Source organism: Dromiciops gliroides, chromosome 6 (genome assembly GCF_019393635.1).
Source record: "Dromiciops gliroides isolate mDroGli1 chromosome 6, mDroGli1.pri, whole genome shotgun sequence".
Lineage (NCBI taxonomy): Eukaryota > Metazoa > Chordata > Mammalia > Microbiotheria > Microbiotheriidae > Dromiciops > Dromiciops gliroides.
In genome coordinates, this window is record NC_057866.1 from 132,603,767 (window position 1) to 132,623,240 (window position 19,474).

General features: G+C 36.5%; 1 protein-coding gene and 1 pseudogene across 16 annotated transcripts in view; one reads left to right on the top strand and one right to left on the bottom strand.

The window, feature by feature from the left end:
- The window catches only part of ADGRL3 (adhesion G protein-coupled receptor L3), a 971,834-nt gene that overhangs the window by 681,010 nt on the left and 271,350 nt on the right, over nucleotides 1–19,474 (top strand). For all 16 annotated transcript variants that reach the window (XM_043972867.1, XM_043972872.1, XM_043972873.1 and 13 more), the window contains exon 8: nucleotides 4,919–4,999. In XM_043972867.1, coding sequence (XP_043828802.1) covers nucleotides 4,919–4,999 — 81 coding nt within the window. The remainder of the gene's footprint in view (nucleotides 1–4,918; nucleotides 5,000–19,474) is intronic.
- Nucleotides 989–2,128, bottom strand: LOC122732614 (annotated as a pseudogene).

The following is a 19,474-nucleotide window of genomic DNA, read 5'->3' on the forward strand; positions in this document are numbered from 1 at the left end:
ATCATCAGAGTTTATTACAAGTGGAATATTATTTGAATCGAGAAGGTTACTCTAGCTGTTATCATAATCTATGTATCATTAACTTTCCTTGTTTAGAAAAAGAGATTAATAACCCTATGAATTGTTCCTGTAACTATGTGAATTATGACTGCATATTTTCATTATGAAAAGAAGAGTTGTGGTCCACCCAGCACTCCTTTGGAAAAAGCAACATTTACAATGTAGAAAATGACTTAGAAATTAAAGTATATGAGTTTATTATAATGACAACATGAAAATTTTAGACATGGTACTCGAGCTAGGTTTTTCCCCCTCCCATGCTGGAGACTGCTCTCATTTCTTTTATTTTTAATTAAATTTTTGATATTCTGAACTTTACAAACACTATTAAGTAGAAGCATTTCCACCTACAGAGAACAGGAAGATTGCATGACAACACAAATCTCTACAATATATCTTTTATTCTACAACATATACAGTGAAATTGTATGATCATGAATTTTTCTGCTTTCTTTTCTCTCAGCTCGGATTTCCTCTTAGCCCACAATGGACAACTTCAGAAGTCCTGAGCTACTTATATTTCTTTGAAACTAAGCTACTGAACTTTAATCTATTAACTTCATCCATCTACTGAATACCAATACCTTTAATGTATAGGTGCTGGTATGCAGTGCATGTGTTTATATAAATCCGTGAGAGGTATCTTGATATAGTAGATGGAGGAAGGTCTTAAAGGCATAAAAAGCCACATTCACATCCTATCTCTGACACATACATGACCTTGGACAAATCAATCTTTGTGCCTTAGGACTTCAGACTTTTCTACTAAGTCTTTTTTTTCCATTCAATGTAAACAAGGTAGAAACCTATTTAATCAATTTTGAGGACAGAGTTCAAAACCCCTGTACAAAAAAACCCCAAATTTGTCTTTGGGGAAATGACGCAATGTAAATAAAACCCAGCTTGGCAGGGGAGGAGCAAAAACTTTTCAATTGGTTGGTGGAGGAGGGATGTTTCCAGGTCCTTCCAAGGGAAGAGGGGGGCCTCAAGATTGGGGGCATAGGAGTTGGGGGATGTACTCCTGAGTTTTGGGGGTGTATACCTGGGGCTTGACAGTGAACCCCAGGAGCCTGAGGATGAACCCCTGGAGCTTGGGGGTGTACCCCTGGAGCCTCAGGATGAACCCCAGGTGCTTGGGGGTATACTCCTAGTGCTTGGGGGTGTACCCCTGGAGCCTGAGGATGAACTCCAGGAACTTGGGGATGAACCTCAGGAGCTTGGAGATGAACCCCAGGAGTAGGGAGATGAACTCCAGGTGCAAGAGGGGTCATCTGAGGAGGCCCAGGAGGTGCAGGTCCACTGGGAGGCAATGGTGGCAAAGACTCTGGCAGAGGAGGTAGAGGAGGCAAACCATTCATCAGCGGTGGTGGGGGCCGCTTCAGTCCAGGAGGCCCAGCAATAAGGGCTGGAGGAGCAGGAGGCTTTTCCATCTTAAAATGGAACTGGAGAAAAACTGCTTGGTTTCTCTGTTCCAGTGGGTCCCAAACTTCCCCTTAGCCTTGTCAGTCTCCCTACTTGGCCCCTTGAAAGCAATGGCTTCACAGGGCTCAGCTGCCATCAGAAGATACTGCCATCATCTGTCAGGGGGTTCAGTCCTCTGCTCATATGCAGACGTGAACTGGTGGCGTGGCATGATACTCTCAGCAATCTCCCAATAGTCAATCTGGAAGAGGAGGCTCTGCTGGCCCAGCTCTGTGTCCCACTGCTTGGTCACTTTGTAGCCTGGGCGACCAATCTTCACAAACTTCTTCACTTCCATTTTGACTTTCTCTGGGGCTGGCTAGGCTGGAGCCTCCTTGGCCTCTTGGGCTGCTCTCCAAGCCAAATTTGTTTGATGCTTTTTTCCTTGAGTATGCATTAAGTAGCTTCCCTCATTGTTGTGAAGTGTTAAGCAGAGTTTGCATTCATAAGAACCCAAATGGTCCTTCATAAAGTATGGGTCCTTGTTGATATCAATCGTTTCAAGAGCCAGCTGTCAGAGCCGTTCCCTTCAATCTCGGTTGTTCTCTGAGGATGAAGCCACTCCACCATTCCCAGTCTTGCCCCCTGGCCAATGTTGAAAATCCATGATGATGGTCTTTGGACTTCAGCGCACCAAGGAAAGAAATCAGGTATTCACATGGAGTTCAGAAAGTTAAAAGGCCTATCTAGCCTAGAGTTCCAGCCTGGTCCGGTTCTTCCTCAAGTCTTCCACTATGAGCCTGTTTCAACCAAGAACTCCCTCAAACTGAGTGTGGAAGCTTTTTATAGGTACAGAGCAGAGGCAGTCCCCACACACTGCTTCAAGCTGATTGGTAGGCTTCATCCGAATCCTTTGGTTCACTGGACCCGAAGGCGGTCTCCAGTTGAGTTCAAAGCCCTTAGCTTCTGAGAATATCTCCTTACAGGCTAGCCAGGTGTGGTTACAATCTAATTAACTTGAAGTAGGCTATCAGCAGTCAATCACAATCAATTAATTCAATCAGTTTAGATTAATCTCCAGGCGAGCCTATGAGTATCTGCCAAATATCATTATTTTCTCACACAACCAACCAGAAGATCAGAAGATGAAGGTTCAGTTTTCCTCTTCATGGTCAGCCAAACTGTGTAATTTAAAATTCTAAATGTGGGTTCTAATCTGTACCCCCAATTTTGGGGGTAAACTGGCTAAAATCACTGATAAATGAGTTTAGGTTTTTTAAGGGTTTATTGAAAGATAGTAAAAGAAAGAGAAAGATTGAGAACAGATTTCCTATAACCTAGAAATACTAATCTTCCCAAGCTCCCACTTCTGAAGTCCTCTGACACCACTCGGATCTCTCCCAATCAAAGATGCAGGAGGCAGTTCAAAGCAACAGCTTCCTGCTTCATCTTCCCCTCCCAGAAATGGGAGGTTCTTCAAGCTGATTGGCTAGTGTCATTCAAATTCATTAAGTACCCTTAAGTACCAGCCAGATGTGCTTAACTAGAAGTCAGCCAGTAACCATTCAACAGTCAGTTGCCTTATCCAATTCAATCAGTTTAAATTAATCTCCAGGTGGGCTCCTGGGTATTTGCTAAATCTCATCTATCGCATTCCATTATCTTGACACAGAAAAGACAACACACCAAGTTGAAAGGGGAGATAGGGTGGAGGGTGGGCAGCAGCTGGAACTTGACACAGGGGCATGATGTTCCATGGAGATGCAGCAAGTCACTTCACCCCAATTGCCTTGAACATCTGGGGTCCTCTCCAGTCATCCTGGTATCTATCTGGCCATTGGAACCAGACTGCTCTTATTTTCCCTTCTGCTTTCTCCAAAGTTATCAATGATCTCTTAATTGCCAAATCTGGTGGAGAGGAAGGGAGTCTAGGCTGATGAAGTGCCTATAATGATATGAGGACATTTAATCCCTTCCTCATCGCCACTAGGCCTCGGACCTCAAAGCAGCTGCTCCCCTCTCCACACCGTCAACTTCACAGAAACTCCAAACGCCGGTAAGGGCCAGCACCATGAGCCCTTCCCTCTACTAAGTTTTTGAGATGCTTTGGTATGTAGGGAGTTTCCATATCAGAGAAGGCTCAAGATTAATAAAATCATTGGTCCACATTAGCAAGGAAAAAACAAAGTAAACTCATAGCAAACTGTAAAGGCTAAAGAATGGACCCACGGCTAGTATTTTTAAAGTATTTTTTCTCACATCAAGTGTTATAAAAATAGCTGAGGTATCTGATCAAGTTATTCACCAACTCAATAAACTCCAATGGCTCCCTATTACTTATTACTTATTAACATCCTTCACATCCTTCAAAACCTGGCCCCGCCTACATTTCCAAGCTTTTTTTATATATTTGTCCTCTTTACAAACATTCCAACCCAGCCAATCTCCAAACCCAGGCTGTTACTTTTCCTCACACTTGGTACTCCCTATTAGACAGTAAATTCCTTGTCTTCCCCCATTAGAATGTAAACTGCTTTTCTTCCCCTATAAAAATGTAATTTATTAGAGATCAATGACTATTTGCTAGTAGTCATATCCCCAGCACTGTGCCTGTAACATAGTAAGCACTGAATAATTGTTTGTTGACTTAACTTGACTGCTTTCTGTCCATGTATCTTTTGTACTAACTCTTCCCCATGCCTGGAAAGTTTTCACTTTTGTCTTTGTATTCCCAGAATACAATGCATGAGCACGTTGTAGGGATAGATGCTTGTTTATTGATTGATTGGCTAATTGATCTGGCTGTTCTTTTAAGGCAGATTATAACCTGTAGACATTAAAAAACAAAAACAAAAATTTAAGTATGTGTGATGCTCAGAGCCATTAAGAGAATTATCTAAGTCACAGAGGAAGTGAGTGTGAGAAAGGATTTGAACCGAATTCTTCCTGACTCAGTACTCTTTTGGTTAGCTAACCTGCTTTTTATGAGAAACTGATGAAACAATTTACCCATTAGATGAATGGTATTGAATGTTGTAAGTAAAAAATGGCTTTTCAGTAGCCAAAATGACACAATCTTTTTCTAGGATAGGGTGCACTGAATAGTCTAAAAGAATTTAAAACAAAGATTATAGTTTAAATGCTGTTCATTCAGTAAAATGTATATTAAAATAAAATTCTTATGGATGTGATAATTAAATTCATTTGCTGGTAGAATAAAAGATAAAAGGAAGAAATATCAAAATATTATTGCTGGGGGCAGTTAGGTGGCACAGTGGATAGAGCACCAGCCCTGGATTCAGGAGGTCCTGAGTTCAAATCTGGCCTTAGACACTAGACACTTACTAGCTATGTGACCCTGGGCTAGTCACTTAACCCTTGTTGCCCCACAAAAAAAAATATTGCTAACAAGAAATTTTAACAAAATAAAATAAGTTGTTTCTTCTTGGTTCCACAGGGCAGGCACATCATGGGCAAGTTTCATACATTTCTCCACCAATTCACCTGGACTCTGAACTGGAAAGACCACCTTCTAAAGGTGAGTTTGCATAATTTATGTTTTATTATATTTTTTTTGCTTGTGAAAGAGCTTCCCAAGGTAAAACTCATGTAAAATCAGAAACTAAAAGTGTTTTATTAATTCATTGGATTAACCTATAGCTACATTCCTCTTTTTGTTTGGCCTATTGATGGTCTATTTGTATAATTTTGTTTTCTCTTCAAATGCTATCTATTTGTTAAGAAATGGAACTTTTCTTTACAAGTATTTAATTTCTTTGCCTTTTTAATTTAACATATTATATACTTTAAAATTATATGCCACTATATTAGCCACATAATATTCAACATGCATAAGCCAGGACAATATTAAAAACATGGGGTGCTGTTTTCATGGATCCTTCATTATCAGTGTTATATATTTCAGACTGTCAAAAGAACTATTATTTCAAATGTGAATACTAGTCTAACAGATTTTTAACCCCTGTTCATGTTAAGTAGTTTTAAAGGATTGATATAGTCAAAGAAAATCATTACCCTCTGCCAACCAAGCTCCTAATAATGCGCTTCTCTAAACTAAAGTAGACTGGTATTTGTACATGTTGTCTTCCCTGCTTGGTGACACCTGAATTACTGGTATAGCCTTCAATAACCCCATTATATCTCCATACTATGATTAGATAGAAGAGTAGGTCTTTAGTGAAGAAAATGTTATATTGAGCTAAATATATTCACATATGTATATCTGTATGGGATCCCATGTATAAGCATATGTAAATATATACCCTCCTGTATGTGTATATATATATATGCATATATATGAATATGACATTTCACATATGTGTGTATGTGTATATATATTATATATATATGAAATATATATATACACACACACATACTCATAATCAAATGAATCAATGATTTCATCATCAAGTTAGGCCTTCACTACAAGATAAAAAGCAACCCATCCATGCCAGCACATTCTAGGCAACTCTAAGTTTGCCAGAGGGCATTTACCTAATATGTTAGGAACCCTCTTTGATTTCCCTTGACATCATGAGAATGTCTCATGCCATTTGATCAGTGTATGTATAGTCCAAATATTCTAAACTACTTATTAGTTTTAAGTTTTAAAAGATGAAGTAGGAATTTGGCTGAATTTTATTTGTCAGAAAAAATGTTCTTTAGATACATTTACATACTTTTAAAAGTGCTTTAGATTCTTTTAGTATTCTAAAAGATTCTTTTATAACTTTCAAATACTTAAAATGCTTTTTAGTATTTTTATATACTTTTAGTGCTTTTAAAAGTACTTTTTAGTACATTAAATACTTTAAAAAATACTTTAGATAAGTTCACAATGCATATGTTATGTATGTATTTTAAAGCATGGGAAATATAAGGTGAAATACTATGATGGTTGATGTTCTATGAAGGTTATAAAACATATAAAATATTATTATAAATATGTGTACACTTTTCTCCTTCCTCCCATAGTTGAAAGGTATAATGTACTTGGTTTGATTCAAGTGATGAGTCATTGCCTCATAAATTGAGCAGAAAGCTCATCTTTCTGCCTCACAAGAAGCATCAACTAACATTTTGCATAACATAAATGGACTTTCAAAACTTGCTCTTGTGGGTGTGTTTTGATTTTCTAAATACCAAAGACATTGGGACAGAGTTTTAGGCTTGAGTAATGCAAAAGGGCACTCTTATGCTGTCAGAATTGCATTAATCACTTTATAAAAGATCAAGATATATGCTTTATTTGTATATAGTAATTAGAGAATAAAAGTTTTGACTTTCCAGAAATATGCTAGGTCAAAATACCTTCATATGAATTTCCCATATAATGGAATATGGGCATTCAAGTGACACCTTCAACTCATATGAACTCATAGACCTGGAACTCATTCACACACACACACACACACACACACACACACACACACACACACACATTCATTCATTTGTTCATTTGTTTATTTATTTATTTACTTATTTGTTTGTTCATTTGCTCACTTATTTATTTATCTGTTTATTAATCTATTTATTTATTTATTTATTTATTTATTTATGCTTTTATTTTTTGTTTATTTATTTGAAATTCATTCCTAGGTACTCTTTCACTTATCTGTCCATTATAACAAGTTTAGGATTGTTTTTGTTTTGTTTTGTTTTGTTTTCAATCAGGGATTATTATTTTGAAGGTGTACAGAGTTTCCAGTGAGGAAAATCACTCTACTAATTCAAATTATCAATTGTTTTTCAATTTATAATCTTAGAGAGTTACTTAGGGCAGATAGGTAACATAGTGGATAGAACACTAGGACTGACTAGGAAGATCTGAATTCAAATACAGCTTCAGGCACTTTCTGCTTATGTGACCTTGGGCAAATCAATTAACTTCTTTGTCTTAATTTCCTCAATTGTAAAATGGGGATAATAATAGTATTTACCTTGCAGGATTGTTATGAGGATCAAATGAGATAATATTTGTAAAGCAGTATGTAATAGGTTCTATATAAAGACTTATTCTTTTCTCCAACCACACCCACACCCCCTTCATGAGAGGATGCTGGTTAAATGGCTTTTGTAGGATCACATTGTCTTTATTCCAAGTGGTCCTAATCCTATTGTAGGCTTTCTATCCTCTATGTAAGACTATCCAGCCTAATTTAGGAATGATGTCTGGTAATAACTCTGCCCATTGGGTCAAATAATTTCCATATAGTCTCACCTAAAAGACACCCACCCTCCTCTTTTCTTTTGAATCCTGTATGAAAAGGCTTTCAGAAAGCCCATTACCTTAGGCTGTTGCAAATGATTCAACATCTTAAGGGAATTTAAGTAATGTACACATTTTACAACTTTCTGCTGAGATGCTTGAAGAGAAATGAAGTCACACAAGGAATATGTTTACTTCTTGACTATTAACAGTAAGTTTATTTTTGCAACCTTAAAATTGTTTGTGTTTTGAATGGAGGTTTAACTACCTAGAAAGTAAGACACTTGGCAATGATGTAATTGAGAAGGTATCCACATAAAGGCAACGTTGTGGTCTAGTTATATTAGCCAAGAATTACTTATGGGAGTAGTATGGCTTGGAGAAATAAACAGAACAGAATGTTAGGAGATCTTAGTTTTATCCCCAGTTCTGTCCTTGAATTTCATTGTGATCATTGGAAAGTTGGTTCTATATTGTCCTCTCTTCCCTAATCTTTAAAACAAGAACCTGAACTAAATGATTTCTAGGTCATTGAGTCTATGAAATAAAATTGCTAAATTTAAATGGCACTTGAGTTATCCTTTGAATTACCTAAAAAATAAAATGTGTGTTTTATGTTTATAGCATGCTTTCACAACTATTTTTCTTAACATCTATGGAATAAGTAAGTAGTTTTCAAAGGTGACTACTTTGAAGGACCACCGTTTTTTGGATGTGTGCTTGAGCTGTGAAGTCCTTGTTTTAAAATTATTTCAACTTACATGTATAATTTTGAGTATATTTTTTGAAAATGTTTTCTTGCTTTATTGACATATCTCAGGAATCCATGACACTGTGAGAAATTTACTCCTTTGAGTCATGAATCAGCATACAAGTGGGACAAGATTCCAAGGAAGTAGGACAGTGCCAAAAAAGTCTACAGGAGAGTCAAAAATAAATTTAAACACAATTTTATGTTTACTAACCTTGAATAGGCTCAGACTCTCCTCAGATTTATCAATATGAGATAAAAGAAAGTTCTGCTCACACAGGGTTAGTTGGCTTCTTCCCATGCCCCTTCCCCAACCTAGTTTACCCGAGAACCCATCTAAAAGAGTCAGATCTCAGGAAGAATCAATACACCTGGAGGTACCCTTTTGCCCTGTCTCTTCCCTTCAGTGCTCCTGTCTGCTCACATATCTTGTATGAGATAAGGGCCACCAATTCCATTCCTTCTGATCAGATAGAGGACCCATGGCCTTATCATATATCATTTCCTTTATGGCCTGCAATTCTTCAATACTATTATCTTACCTATTTATGTAATGTAAGGATCTCTCAGGCTTGCCCAAATGCCCTACAACTAAACTTCCCCTGTCTTTTATGTCTTGTGTCCCCAAATTAGACTGTGAGCTCTGGGATGCTACCCTTTTTTTCTAGAATATACTTAGTAATTTTAAATTAATTAATTCTTATTGCTGCCATCTGTGGTTTCAGTAAATTTCCTGTCCTTTGATATAGTCTTAGTATAATTTAGGCAAGATTACCATAGTTGCTAGGGGTTTGATTGACTATAGCAAAAAAAAACAATTGCTTAGGGGAAGAATGACTTGAAACCGAGCTAGCTAGTCAGTGTGTAGGGTGCAATACTGTGTTGCCTCTTCACAGGAAGACAAATAGACTAATGTCTCAATGTGTGCAGAATAAAAGGGAAAAGGAAATGGGATTGTGAGGGTAGAGAATAAGCAATAGAAAGTTGCGAGATGATTGATCCTCAGAAAATAATCATTGGGAAGGTAATACATAACCAAAAGGAGGGTTTTAAGTCAGGTATAATTCCCTTCATTCAAATATTAATATTACTAGCTTTTTCCTCTTTGACTTTCCCCCTTTGTCAACATTTCTAACCCTTGCTTAAGCATGCCCTGAACTGATGTGTAGCCATATTTTCTGCTGCCTCATCTTTGCTCTTCTGTTGCTCTTTTCCCTAAGCATCTGTTTTTTTTTACTTTATATGTTTCAAGATGCTGTTATCCTCTCCCAAATTATATGGAGATGAATGTAGGCTTCCTTAAACCCAGAAGCTTATTCACTCACAGTCCATTTGTTTCATAGAAATTCATTAGTATAGTATAGTATAGTACAGCACAGTATATTATAGTACAGTATAGTATAGTACAGCACAGTACAGTGTGTGTTTAAATTCTAAATTTGTGGGTTCTAATCTGTACCCACCCCCCCAGTCTTGGGGGGAAGCTGGCTAAAGTTACTGATAAATTCAGCAAGAGTTTAGGCTTTTAAAGATTTATTAAAATATACATTATGAGTTAGTGAAGAGAGAGAGATTGATAACAGATTCCTTATAGCATGGAAATCCTAGCTCAGATCTAATTTGGTATAACCAGAGAGAAAGAAAGCAATTTCAATGCCCATGTGAAATCTCTAACCCCAAACTGGAGTCTGAACAACTAAGAGGGCCCCCTCCCCCTGTTCTCCATCTGTCGCCATGCTTTTTCCTCCTCACCAAAAAGAAAGTTCTTCTGTGAGTAAGTGTCTACTTCCTAGTTCCTCTCTCCCTCCCCCAAAGGTGAGGTCCTTCAAGCTGGTTGGTTGAGAGTGGTCTCTTACTGTCCACAGTAGTACACCAACATGTTACTCAGGGTTGGCCAGGTGTGGCCTCCATTCAGTCATCCTTAAGTAGGTACTTAGTTTCTCATTCCTCACCCAATTCAAACAATAAATCAATCAGGTGGGGCCCCTGGGCATCTGCCAAATTCCATTATTTTATCACAACAGTATAGTATAGTACAGTACAGTACGGTATGGTACAGTACAGTATAGCATAGCATGGTTTGGTATGGTTTGGTATGGTATGGCATGGCATGGCATGGTATGGTGTATAGTATAGTGGGAAAAGAGAGTATACTTGGAGCCAGAAGACCTGGGCTCAAATCATGGACCAATCATTTCCCCTAACCTTAGAGGAATCAACAAATCTCTCTGGACCTTGGGTCTGATACCCCTCCCCCACCCTCACTGCCCACCCCCCCCACACACACCAAAAAATAAAATAAAATAAAATGAGGGTATTGGATTAGACATCATTGCCAGCAGTAGAATATAAGATTCTTGGAAGGTTTCATTTTTGTGTTTGGATTCCTCTGTTTAGCATAATGCCTGGCACAAAGTCAGTGCTTACTAAGTGCTTGTTGACCAACTTACTACTCAACCTCTAGTTGGTCCTTCCAGTATAGAAGCCTATGAGCACATGATATTTCCTATTTAACCAATATATTTTGTGAAATCATGTAAGATTTCTCTTAAAATTTATTTTCCTTTCAAATGTGACTACATATAGGACATATAGCAAAATAATATCTACCATTTCTTTGAGACAATATTACTTTAAAAAAATCTATTTATCACCTATATTTTTCTGATAATGTTATGACTATGGATCATGGAGTACTACAATAATTTCAAAATTATTCAAAAGATAATGAAGAGATATAAGAAATGCAGCTATTGCTGAGGATTTCTTTTAACTGGACCTGTAATTGGGATGAATATGCCAAACAGGAAAGTTCTACTGAACCAGAAAGGTTTTGAAGTATGGGCCCAATAATAGACAAGAACTTAAGTGGCACCCTGAATGTAGCACTGGGCTTTGGAATCCAAAAGACTGAGTTTATATCCTTTATCAGATACTTAACAACTGTGTGACCCTGGGCAGATCATTTAATTTCTTTTAGCCTCAGATTCCATACCTGGGAAAAGAGTTACCAGTTTGTATTTGGAGTGTCCACAACCAGAGTTCTCATCTCCAATGAATTCACAGATTCAGACCAGTAGATTAGCCAATATTAGCATGCTTCAGTATTTCCTTTTTGCATGATTATACCAGTAATTTTCTGAAATGTAAAGAAATTACTGCTTCTATTGTTTTTTTACACATTGACTCATGTGTGTATGTGTATATGTGTGTATCTTGGAGGAACAGTTATTTTTACAACTTCCTTTTGTGTTTTGTAGACTTCAAACCTTTCATAAAGAATACTTGATTTGAAAAAAATAAATTAAAATTTAAAAATAATTTTTAAAAGAATACTCTATTTGCTTGATTTTTCAATAGCAGTTTAAAATATTTTTAAATGAGTAAAAGGCAAATAAACATTTTATGGTACATATTTATAGAATTTTCGTATTTCTCAATGCAAACATTAAAAATGTGTGAATTCACTTAACACACCTAATAAAAGAATTAACATCCCTGGAAACCATGACAAATTGTAGGAGCATAATAATTTACTTTACAGTTTTTCTTGTATTCTTTGAAATAGCCAGGATATGAAGAAGAGCCCCTTCCTTTAACAGGGAAAAGGGAGAGACTGCGGAACCTTCTTGGAGGGAATTACTTTGGGTATGCCCTGTGATAAAAAAAAAAAACCTGGAATAGAGTTTGCACACAATTTATATTTTAATAAGTCATCACTTTTTAATTATCTTTTATTTCTTTGGATGCCTGATTTTTGTTTGGTTTTGGTTGGTTTCCAAACCCACTAATAAAGTTCTTAAAGGTGGAAATTTGTTCTTTCTTGCCCAACCTCTCCAATTTGTGTAGAGGCAAAATGATTCTGTGACCTAGAAACATTTGTTTCCATATTTTCCCCCTTCATTTGTAGAAAGTCTTAGTTTTTAATACTTGATGTGATATAATAAACTATACAATTGTGTATGGCAATTAAATAGCAGTAAATTATAAAAAATATTTTAACAAAACCTATTATGTTCAACAATTGAATGTTTGATGCTTTGAATTTTTATATACATAATGTTAATGCCATTCCATAGATGATTTTGTGAACTCCCTCCACTAATGAAATATCTCAACCCCGTCAGTCATAAGTACATAGGGTTAGGGGTCAGGAACAAAGCTGTGGTTTTATTAATAAAGGTAACATCTGAAAGGAAGCTCCTTCTACTAAAGCAGTTTGCCTTCTTTGCAATTTTTAGTCTTATATACATATATGTTGTTGCTGCTGTTCTTTAGTCATTTTCAGTCCTGTCCAACTCTTTGTGACCTTTTGGGGGGTTTTCTTGGAAGAGATACTGTAGTGGTTTGCATTTCCTTCTTTAGCCTATTTTATGGATGAGGAACTGAGACAAACATGTTTAAGTGACTTTCCCAGGGTCACACAGATAATAAGTTATTGAAGCCAGATTTGAACTCAGGAAGACGAGTCTTTCTGACTTCAGTCCTGGAACCCTATCCACTACATCACCTAGCTGTCCTATATACATATATACTTAGAAATAATGTCACTTAAAACTACCTGATGAATAAATTTGCTGGATGCTGTCCTTAAAACAATTTAATGCTATTATGTATGCCATTTGGTCCCATAATTTATGCTTGTGATGCCTTTATATGCATTCTTCAATTTAAAGATTTTATTACTGAATAAGGGTGTAAATTCTAGTAGTTTACTAGTGCATTAATGTCACAATACATTACAAGGTAATTAACCAAAACTGCCACTGTAAATAGAAAAATAGTCACAGCCCTCACTATAAACCACTTAATAAAAATAAGGCCCTGAATCAGCATTCACCATTAGGGTAATTTTTCTTTCTGCAACTCTCATTAATCAGGAAATTTTTCTTTAAATTAGCTGCATCTTTGAAGTATTATTATTTTTAAATCTTCCATTCAATGAATAAGCTTGTTAATAATTTACAGTTAATGTCATGATATTCCTTATATAATTTCATTTGCAGATAAGTTCTACAAGTTTTTGAGATATTTCCTACAGTTTTCTCTATCAAATGTCAAAATCCAAGACAGGTAGCCCATGTGATTCTATAACTATCCTTCAAATAAGAATCATGTCATATACTTAATATGGAGAGAACCATTTTTGGGTCTCTATCTGCCTCCTTCATTTAATGAGACATTTCTAGGGTCTTTCTTTTATGGGTTGTTTACTTCCAGTAGTAGACTGCTGATACTTCTGCCAGTAGAGGAAAAAGAGTATGGTGATAATCCCGGGAATACCCTCCTTATTACCACAGATAGATTAGATAGCTGTCCTATTTCATTTACCATTCTGTAGGCATCAGTCAGGATCCAAGCAAAGATTATTAGTTATATTATTAGTCATGCAAAAGATGATTATTAGCCAATGAACCACCAAAGACATGGTTTCTTATTTTTAAAAGGTTTTATTAATATTTTCAGGTCTCATGCTACTATTTCATATAACATCCCCAATCCCATAATAGACTAAACATGGAATACAATAACTAAATTTGACAACATATATGCCAATAGTCTTCCATTGTACTAGTGGGAGGAGAGATATACATTCTATCACCAGTATTCTGAAACTAGGGCTGATCATTTCATTTATTATGAGTTCTGATGTCTTCTATGTAGTACAATTTCTTTTTTTTTATTTTAAGCATTTTTAAATTTTTTTGAGGGGAGAGGCAATGAGGGTTAAGTGACTTGTCCAGCGTCACACAGCTAGTGTCTGAATGTCTGAAGCTGGATTTGAACTCAGGTCCTTTTTCTTTTGGCTTTTGGTTTTGGCTTGTTGTTGTTGTTGTTGTTGTTGTTGCAGGGCAATGAGGGTTAAGTGACTTGCCCAGGGTCACACAGCTAGTAAGTGTCAAATGTCTGAGGTCAGATTTGAACTCAGGTTCTCCTGAATCCAGGGCCAGTGCTTTATCCACTGTTCCACCTAGCTCCCCCTTTGTAACTTTTTTTTTTCAGAGCTATATACTTTCAATGCCCTAAGCAATCTTAACCTAGGCTTGGTCTGATCATTACATTTCCATCCCCTTTCCTTAACAGAGTGTCTGGAACCTAGTAGGTGCTTAATAATGTTGATTAACTGATTGGCCTATACTCCATACCCTAGTACTGCAAGGCTTGCCCCATAATCCTACTCTGGGGTCAGAATGATAGAGCTGTAGGCTCATTCTTGCACTGAATGCCATGTAATGGTACGCAGCCACAGTCAGATACAGTATATTGGAAGGTATTGAGACTCTGGTCTTGTATGAGAGCTCACAGGTAAGTGGCTGCTTTCTTTCTTCCTTTTAATTTCATCCATATGCACATCAATCATGCTTCTACTTTCAGGTTTATGGTTTTCTATACATGGACATATGTGCTCTTAATATACAGTGTTATCCTTTCTATAAGTTCTTTTGAAAAAGAATACCTATTAATTTCTATATTTCAATCATGAGGCTTATCCCATCAACTTTCAATGACACCTTTGATATTATATTTACCTTCTTCTGTCAAAAAGTCTAAATTCCTTCTTATTTATAATTCAAACTTTCTACACTGGTATATGGACATCTGGAACAATATTGTTCCCTAACTTCTTCCTTATTATTGATTTGTTTTTATTTATGGATAATAAAATTGAGAATTTGAGTTAGATGTTAAATATCACACAACTAGTTCTATAATAAAATTGAGTTTTTAGAATGATGCAAATCCAGTTTGCTTGACAAAATACATTGGTCACTCTAGGGATTAAAATTCTATTTATGAACTGAATTATACTAAGCATATACACTAGGAAAATATAAAGTTTCATGTAAGCAGATGCTACTGACTATTGAAACTACATTCAAAACAGGATATAACAAAGATCTAAAATGGAAAGTCAGAAGCAGTAGCACATAGTCTTATTTATCTAGGGTAACCATTTGAAATTAAATAAAATGAGAATTCACTGGAGCTGAATGATTATGAATAAATTATATGTTCTCATTGTATTTTTCTCTTATTTCTCTGGTACAATGTTTTTCAGATTTCCTTCATTTGCAGGGGAATTATTCAAATGGCAAAAACTACCCTATAGATTATGTTCACTCATATTTTTAAACTGAGACTACTACTCTCCACCAGCTAGATTCCTCATTATTAAGAATAAATTTCATAGGGGCAGTTAGGTGGCACAGTGGATAAAGCACTGGCCCTAGATTCAGGAGGACCTGAGCTCAAATCTGACCTTAGACACTTGACACTTACTAGATGTGTGACCCTGGGCAAATCACTTAACCATTTCCCCACCAAAAAAAAAATAATAAATTTAACTAGTTTTTTTTTAATGTTACTTTTCTAATGTCTTTAAAGTAGATTTAAATCAGTAGCAGAATGTGTACCTTAAATGAGACACCTTTATTTTTTTCCTTGAAATTTGGACCAGCTCCCAGCAGTGTGTGAAGTCTTCTGTATACACGGTGGTCCATGGCTCATACTTTGAGAAGTGCTTTAGAGAGGAAAGTAATGTTTACTAAACAACATATTCTCAGTTCATTCTACCAAGTGAACATGATATATACATAACCAATACTGATGTTCACAATTTTACAGAAGGGATAGGGAGGCTAAACTCTTTGTTCATAGTTTAAAATGACAACCATCCATCAGGATTAAAACCTATTATCAGTATTATCCAGGGAAACTTGATTTTGTTATTCAAAATGTACTTGTCCTAGGTGGTGCAGTAGAAAAAGCACTGGCCCTGGATTCAGGAGGACCTGAGTTCAAATTCAGCCTCAGACACTTCTTATTGTTGTTTTTTGTTTTTGTTTTTGTTTTTTTGTCAGGGAAGTAAGGGTTAAGTGACTTGCCCAAGGTCACACAGCTAGTAAGTGTCAAGTGTCTGAGGTCGGATTTAAATTCAGGTCCTCCTGAATCCAGGGCTGGTGCTTTATCCACTGTGCCACCTAACTGCCCCTTGGCCTCAGATACTTCTTGACACTAGCTGTGTGAACTTGGGAAAGTCACTTAACCCTCATTGCCCTGCCAAAAAAAAATGTACTTTTAACAATCCCAATTTCTTAATTTATGTAAGGCTATGTCTTACTTCCTGGAGAATAAGTTCAGGGAGATCCTTAGGGTCATCCTATAAGATAAGTGACAAATTTGGCCTAGTCTAAGGCTATGAAGTCAGGAAAACCCAGGGTTAAAGTTTTGCCTCTAAAACATACAAGCTGTGACTTTCATAAGCATATATTATCCTTTAGCAATGTACTTTCATAGCTTAGGCCGTTTCCTATTTCCTTCTGCTACCAATGAATAGACACAGAATGGTGGGATCCCTTTATAGAAGTTGCCATGCTCTTGAGAACAAAGACCAGACGGATTACTTTTCTCAATTCCAAGTGCTTAAAAGATACATATGGTCATACAAGGAATGAGTTTTTAAAAGGGGTGTCAGATAATAAAGCAGGAGAATGTACTATTTCACACGGTCCTGGATAAGCATCCTGACTGGGCAAACTATACCATCCCAAGTTTTATGGTAATTTATCTCTGCTAAGTTGAGGTAGTTGACTAGATCAAATCATCAATATTAGAGGCATCTGTGCCACAGGTCTGTAAATCTTCAGCTAACTGCCTTCTACCCTGGTAGCAGCTGATAAGAAGAAACTTGAACTGTACTGCCTAAGAAATTACTCTCCTTATACTACATGTGTGCAATGTTACTTTTCTCTTTTTGTTCTTACCTATTGAACAACCAGAAACACTGACTATGATTTCAGGATGGAAATGCCTTTCATGAAGTACATGTGAATTTCTCACATCCTGTCCAGCTTCTGTCAGAGCTTGACATAATTTCCCTCTCATAAATCCTGATAAGTTTGTTTCTTTGTTACTTAACATCTCCATCATTTAATATAGACCATAACAGGTCATTCATTGACTTTCTTTTGTTTTCTATTAAAGGTATTTGGGTATGTATCATACCCCCTCTACATGTAAAGTACATGATTTTTATGTATCTCCTCTAGTGTCTTGTGTAGGGGTTTTATAAAACAGTTTGACTTTTTCTACCTTTATAAGAGCTTTAATCTTGCCCTCCACACCTTGTCCCAGATCATTCTGCCATTGTACTGCAAAAGAAAAGGACTTCAGAAATTTTAATTGTCATAAAACCTCATGTCCACTCATCTCCTATTTCAATATCATTTTTTTGATAATGTTGATGACTGGCACATAGGTCTCTGGCACAATTGTCAGAATGCTGGTTTTAGAGTCAGAAATAACTAAGTCCACATCCACCTTTAATGCTTACTGACTGCAGTCCCACAATTTCTTGGCCAGACCTTTTCTTTATTAAAAATCACTTTCTTTGTTCCCATTATCTCTGAAACTTGGTTTGATGTTAGCATTGAACAATTATTTCACAGAGGCAAGAAGACATGCTGTATTTAGTTGTCATCGATATATATACTATGTGCTCAGTACTTGGGATATTAAATATTAGTTACTGGAGTACTTGTCATAAGCATAACTGTACATAAGGAATCATATAGTCAGTTATGTAAAGGTAAATTCACTTTATTTACTATATAAACTATCTTTTCATGTAAATTAGAGGAAATGTGGGTGGAATCAACACAAATTATCCATTCCATCTGGGTAACAACTGAAAACAATTTACAGGTCAGATTATAATACTACATGCAAGGAGCCATAATTAGGGAAGATTAAGTAAGGCTTTACACAAGGTACTAAAATTTAAAGGGAAGTACTGACAGCCTCGAGAAATAACTGAGTTTAATGCCTAGTTAACAAGAATAATAGGTTCAAATAGGAAACTACCATATAGTACTTCTTTCCCTCTACTTCTGCACAAAAAAATGTAGGTGAGCTTCTTCTCAGCTGTCTTTGCTTGTTTGTTTTGTTTTTGTGTTTTGGGCAGGGCAGTGAGGGTTAAATGACTTGCCCAGAGTCACACAGCTAGTAAGTGTCAAGTGTCTGAGGCTGGATTTGAACTCAGGTCCTCCTGAAATCTAAGGCCAGTGTTTTATCCACTGTACCACCTAGCTGCCCTCTCAGCTGTCTTATACCTTTCTCTTTCTCCTGGTATCCCTCTACTTAAATCTTCTAGCCAGTGTTTCCTTCTATTCCAAATGAATGTCTTTTTGCCCCAAGTAGGCTATCTTTCAGTCAACTAATACTTATTTAGCACTTATCATGTTCCAGGCACTGTGCTAATCCTTGGAATAAAAAAAAAAAAGGCAAAAGACAGTTCACTCTCTCAAATTGTTTACTGTCTAATGGGGGGAGGGAGGGGTGACAACATGTAAATTGCTATATACAAACAAAACAAAACCATGTACAAATAACCATATAAAGGATAAATTAGAGATAATCGCAGAAAGAAATCACTAGCATTAAGGGAAATCTGGAAAGGCTTCTGGAAGAAGCTAGAACTTTCTATGGGACTTGAAGCCAGAAATACTAGAAGCATACATGAGGATAAAAAAGTTATTACCTATGCCTGGGTAATATAATCAATAAAGATACCCAGAGTCAAGAGATGGCGAGTGTCATTGTTTTGTATAGTACATGGAGGGAAGTAAGGCACAAGAAGGCTGGAAAAGTAGTAAGGGGTCAGATTATGAAAGCTTTAAAAGCCAAAGAGATAATTTTATATTTTATCCTGGAAGTAATAGGGAGTTTGCTGAATGGGAGTAGGTGGTGTTGACATGAACAGACCTGCACTTTAGGATTATCAGTTTGACAACTGAATGGAATACATTTTGGGGGTCCCTTGAATGTAAAATTTGATCAGGCTTCCCAGACTCTTGAAGTGAAGCCCCAGTTTGTTACAGGTGATCAGTCATAGACTGAGAACAAGAAATAATGAATGGGACAAAAGTAAAACAAATGAATTTAAAGTGGTGGGTGGTGAATGAAACCTAGGTTCTGCCTTACACTTTTTATGTGATCAATTATTTTTAAGGAGTTTTTTTCAATTATTCTTG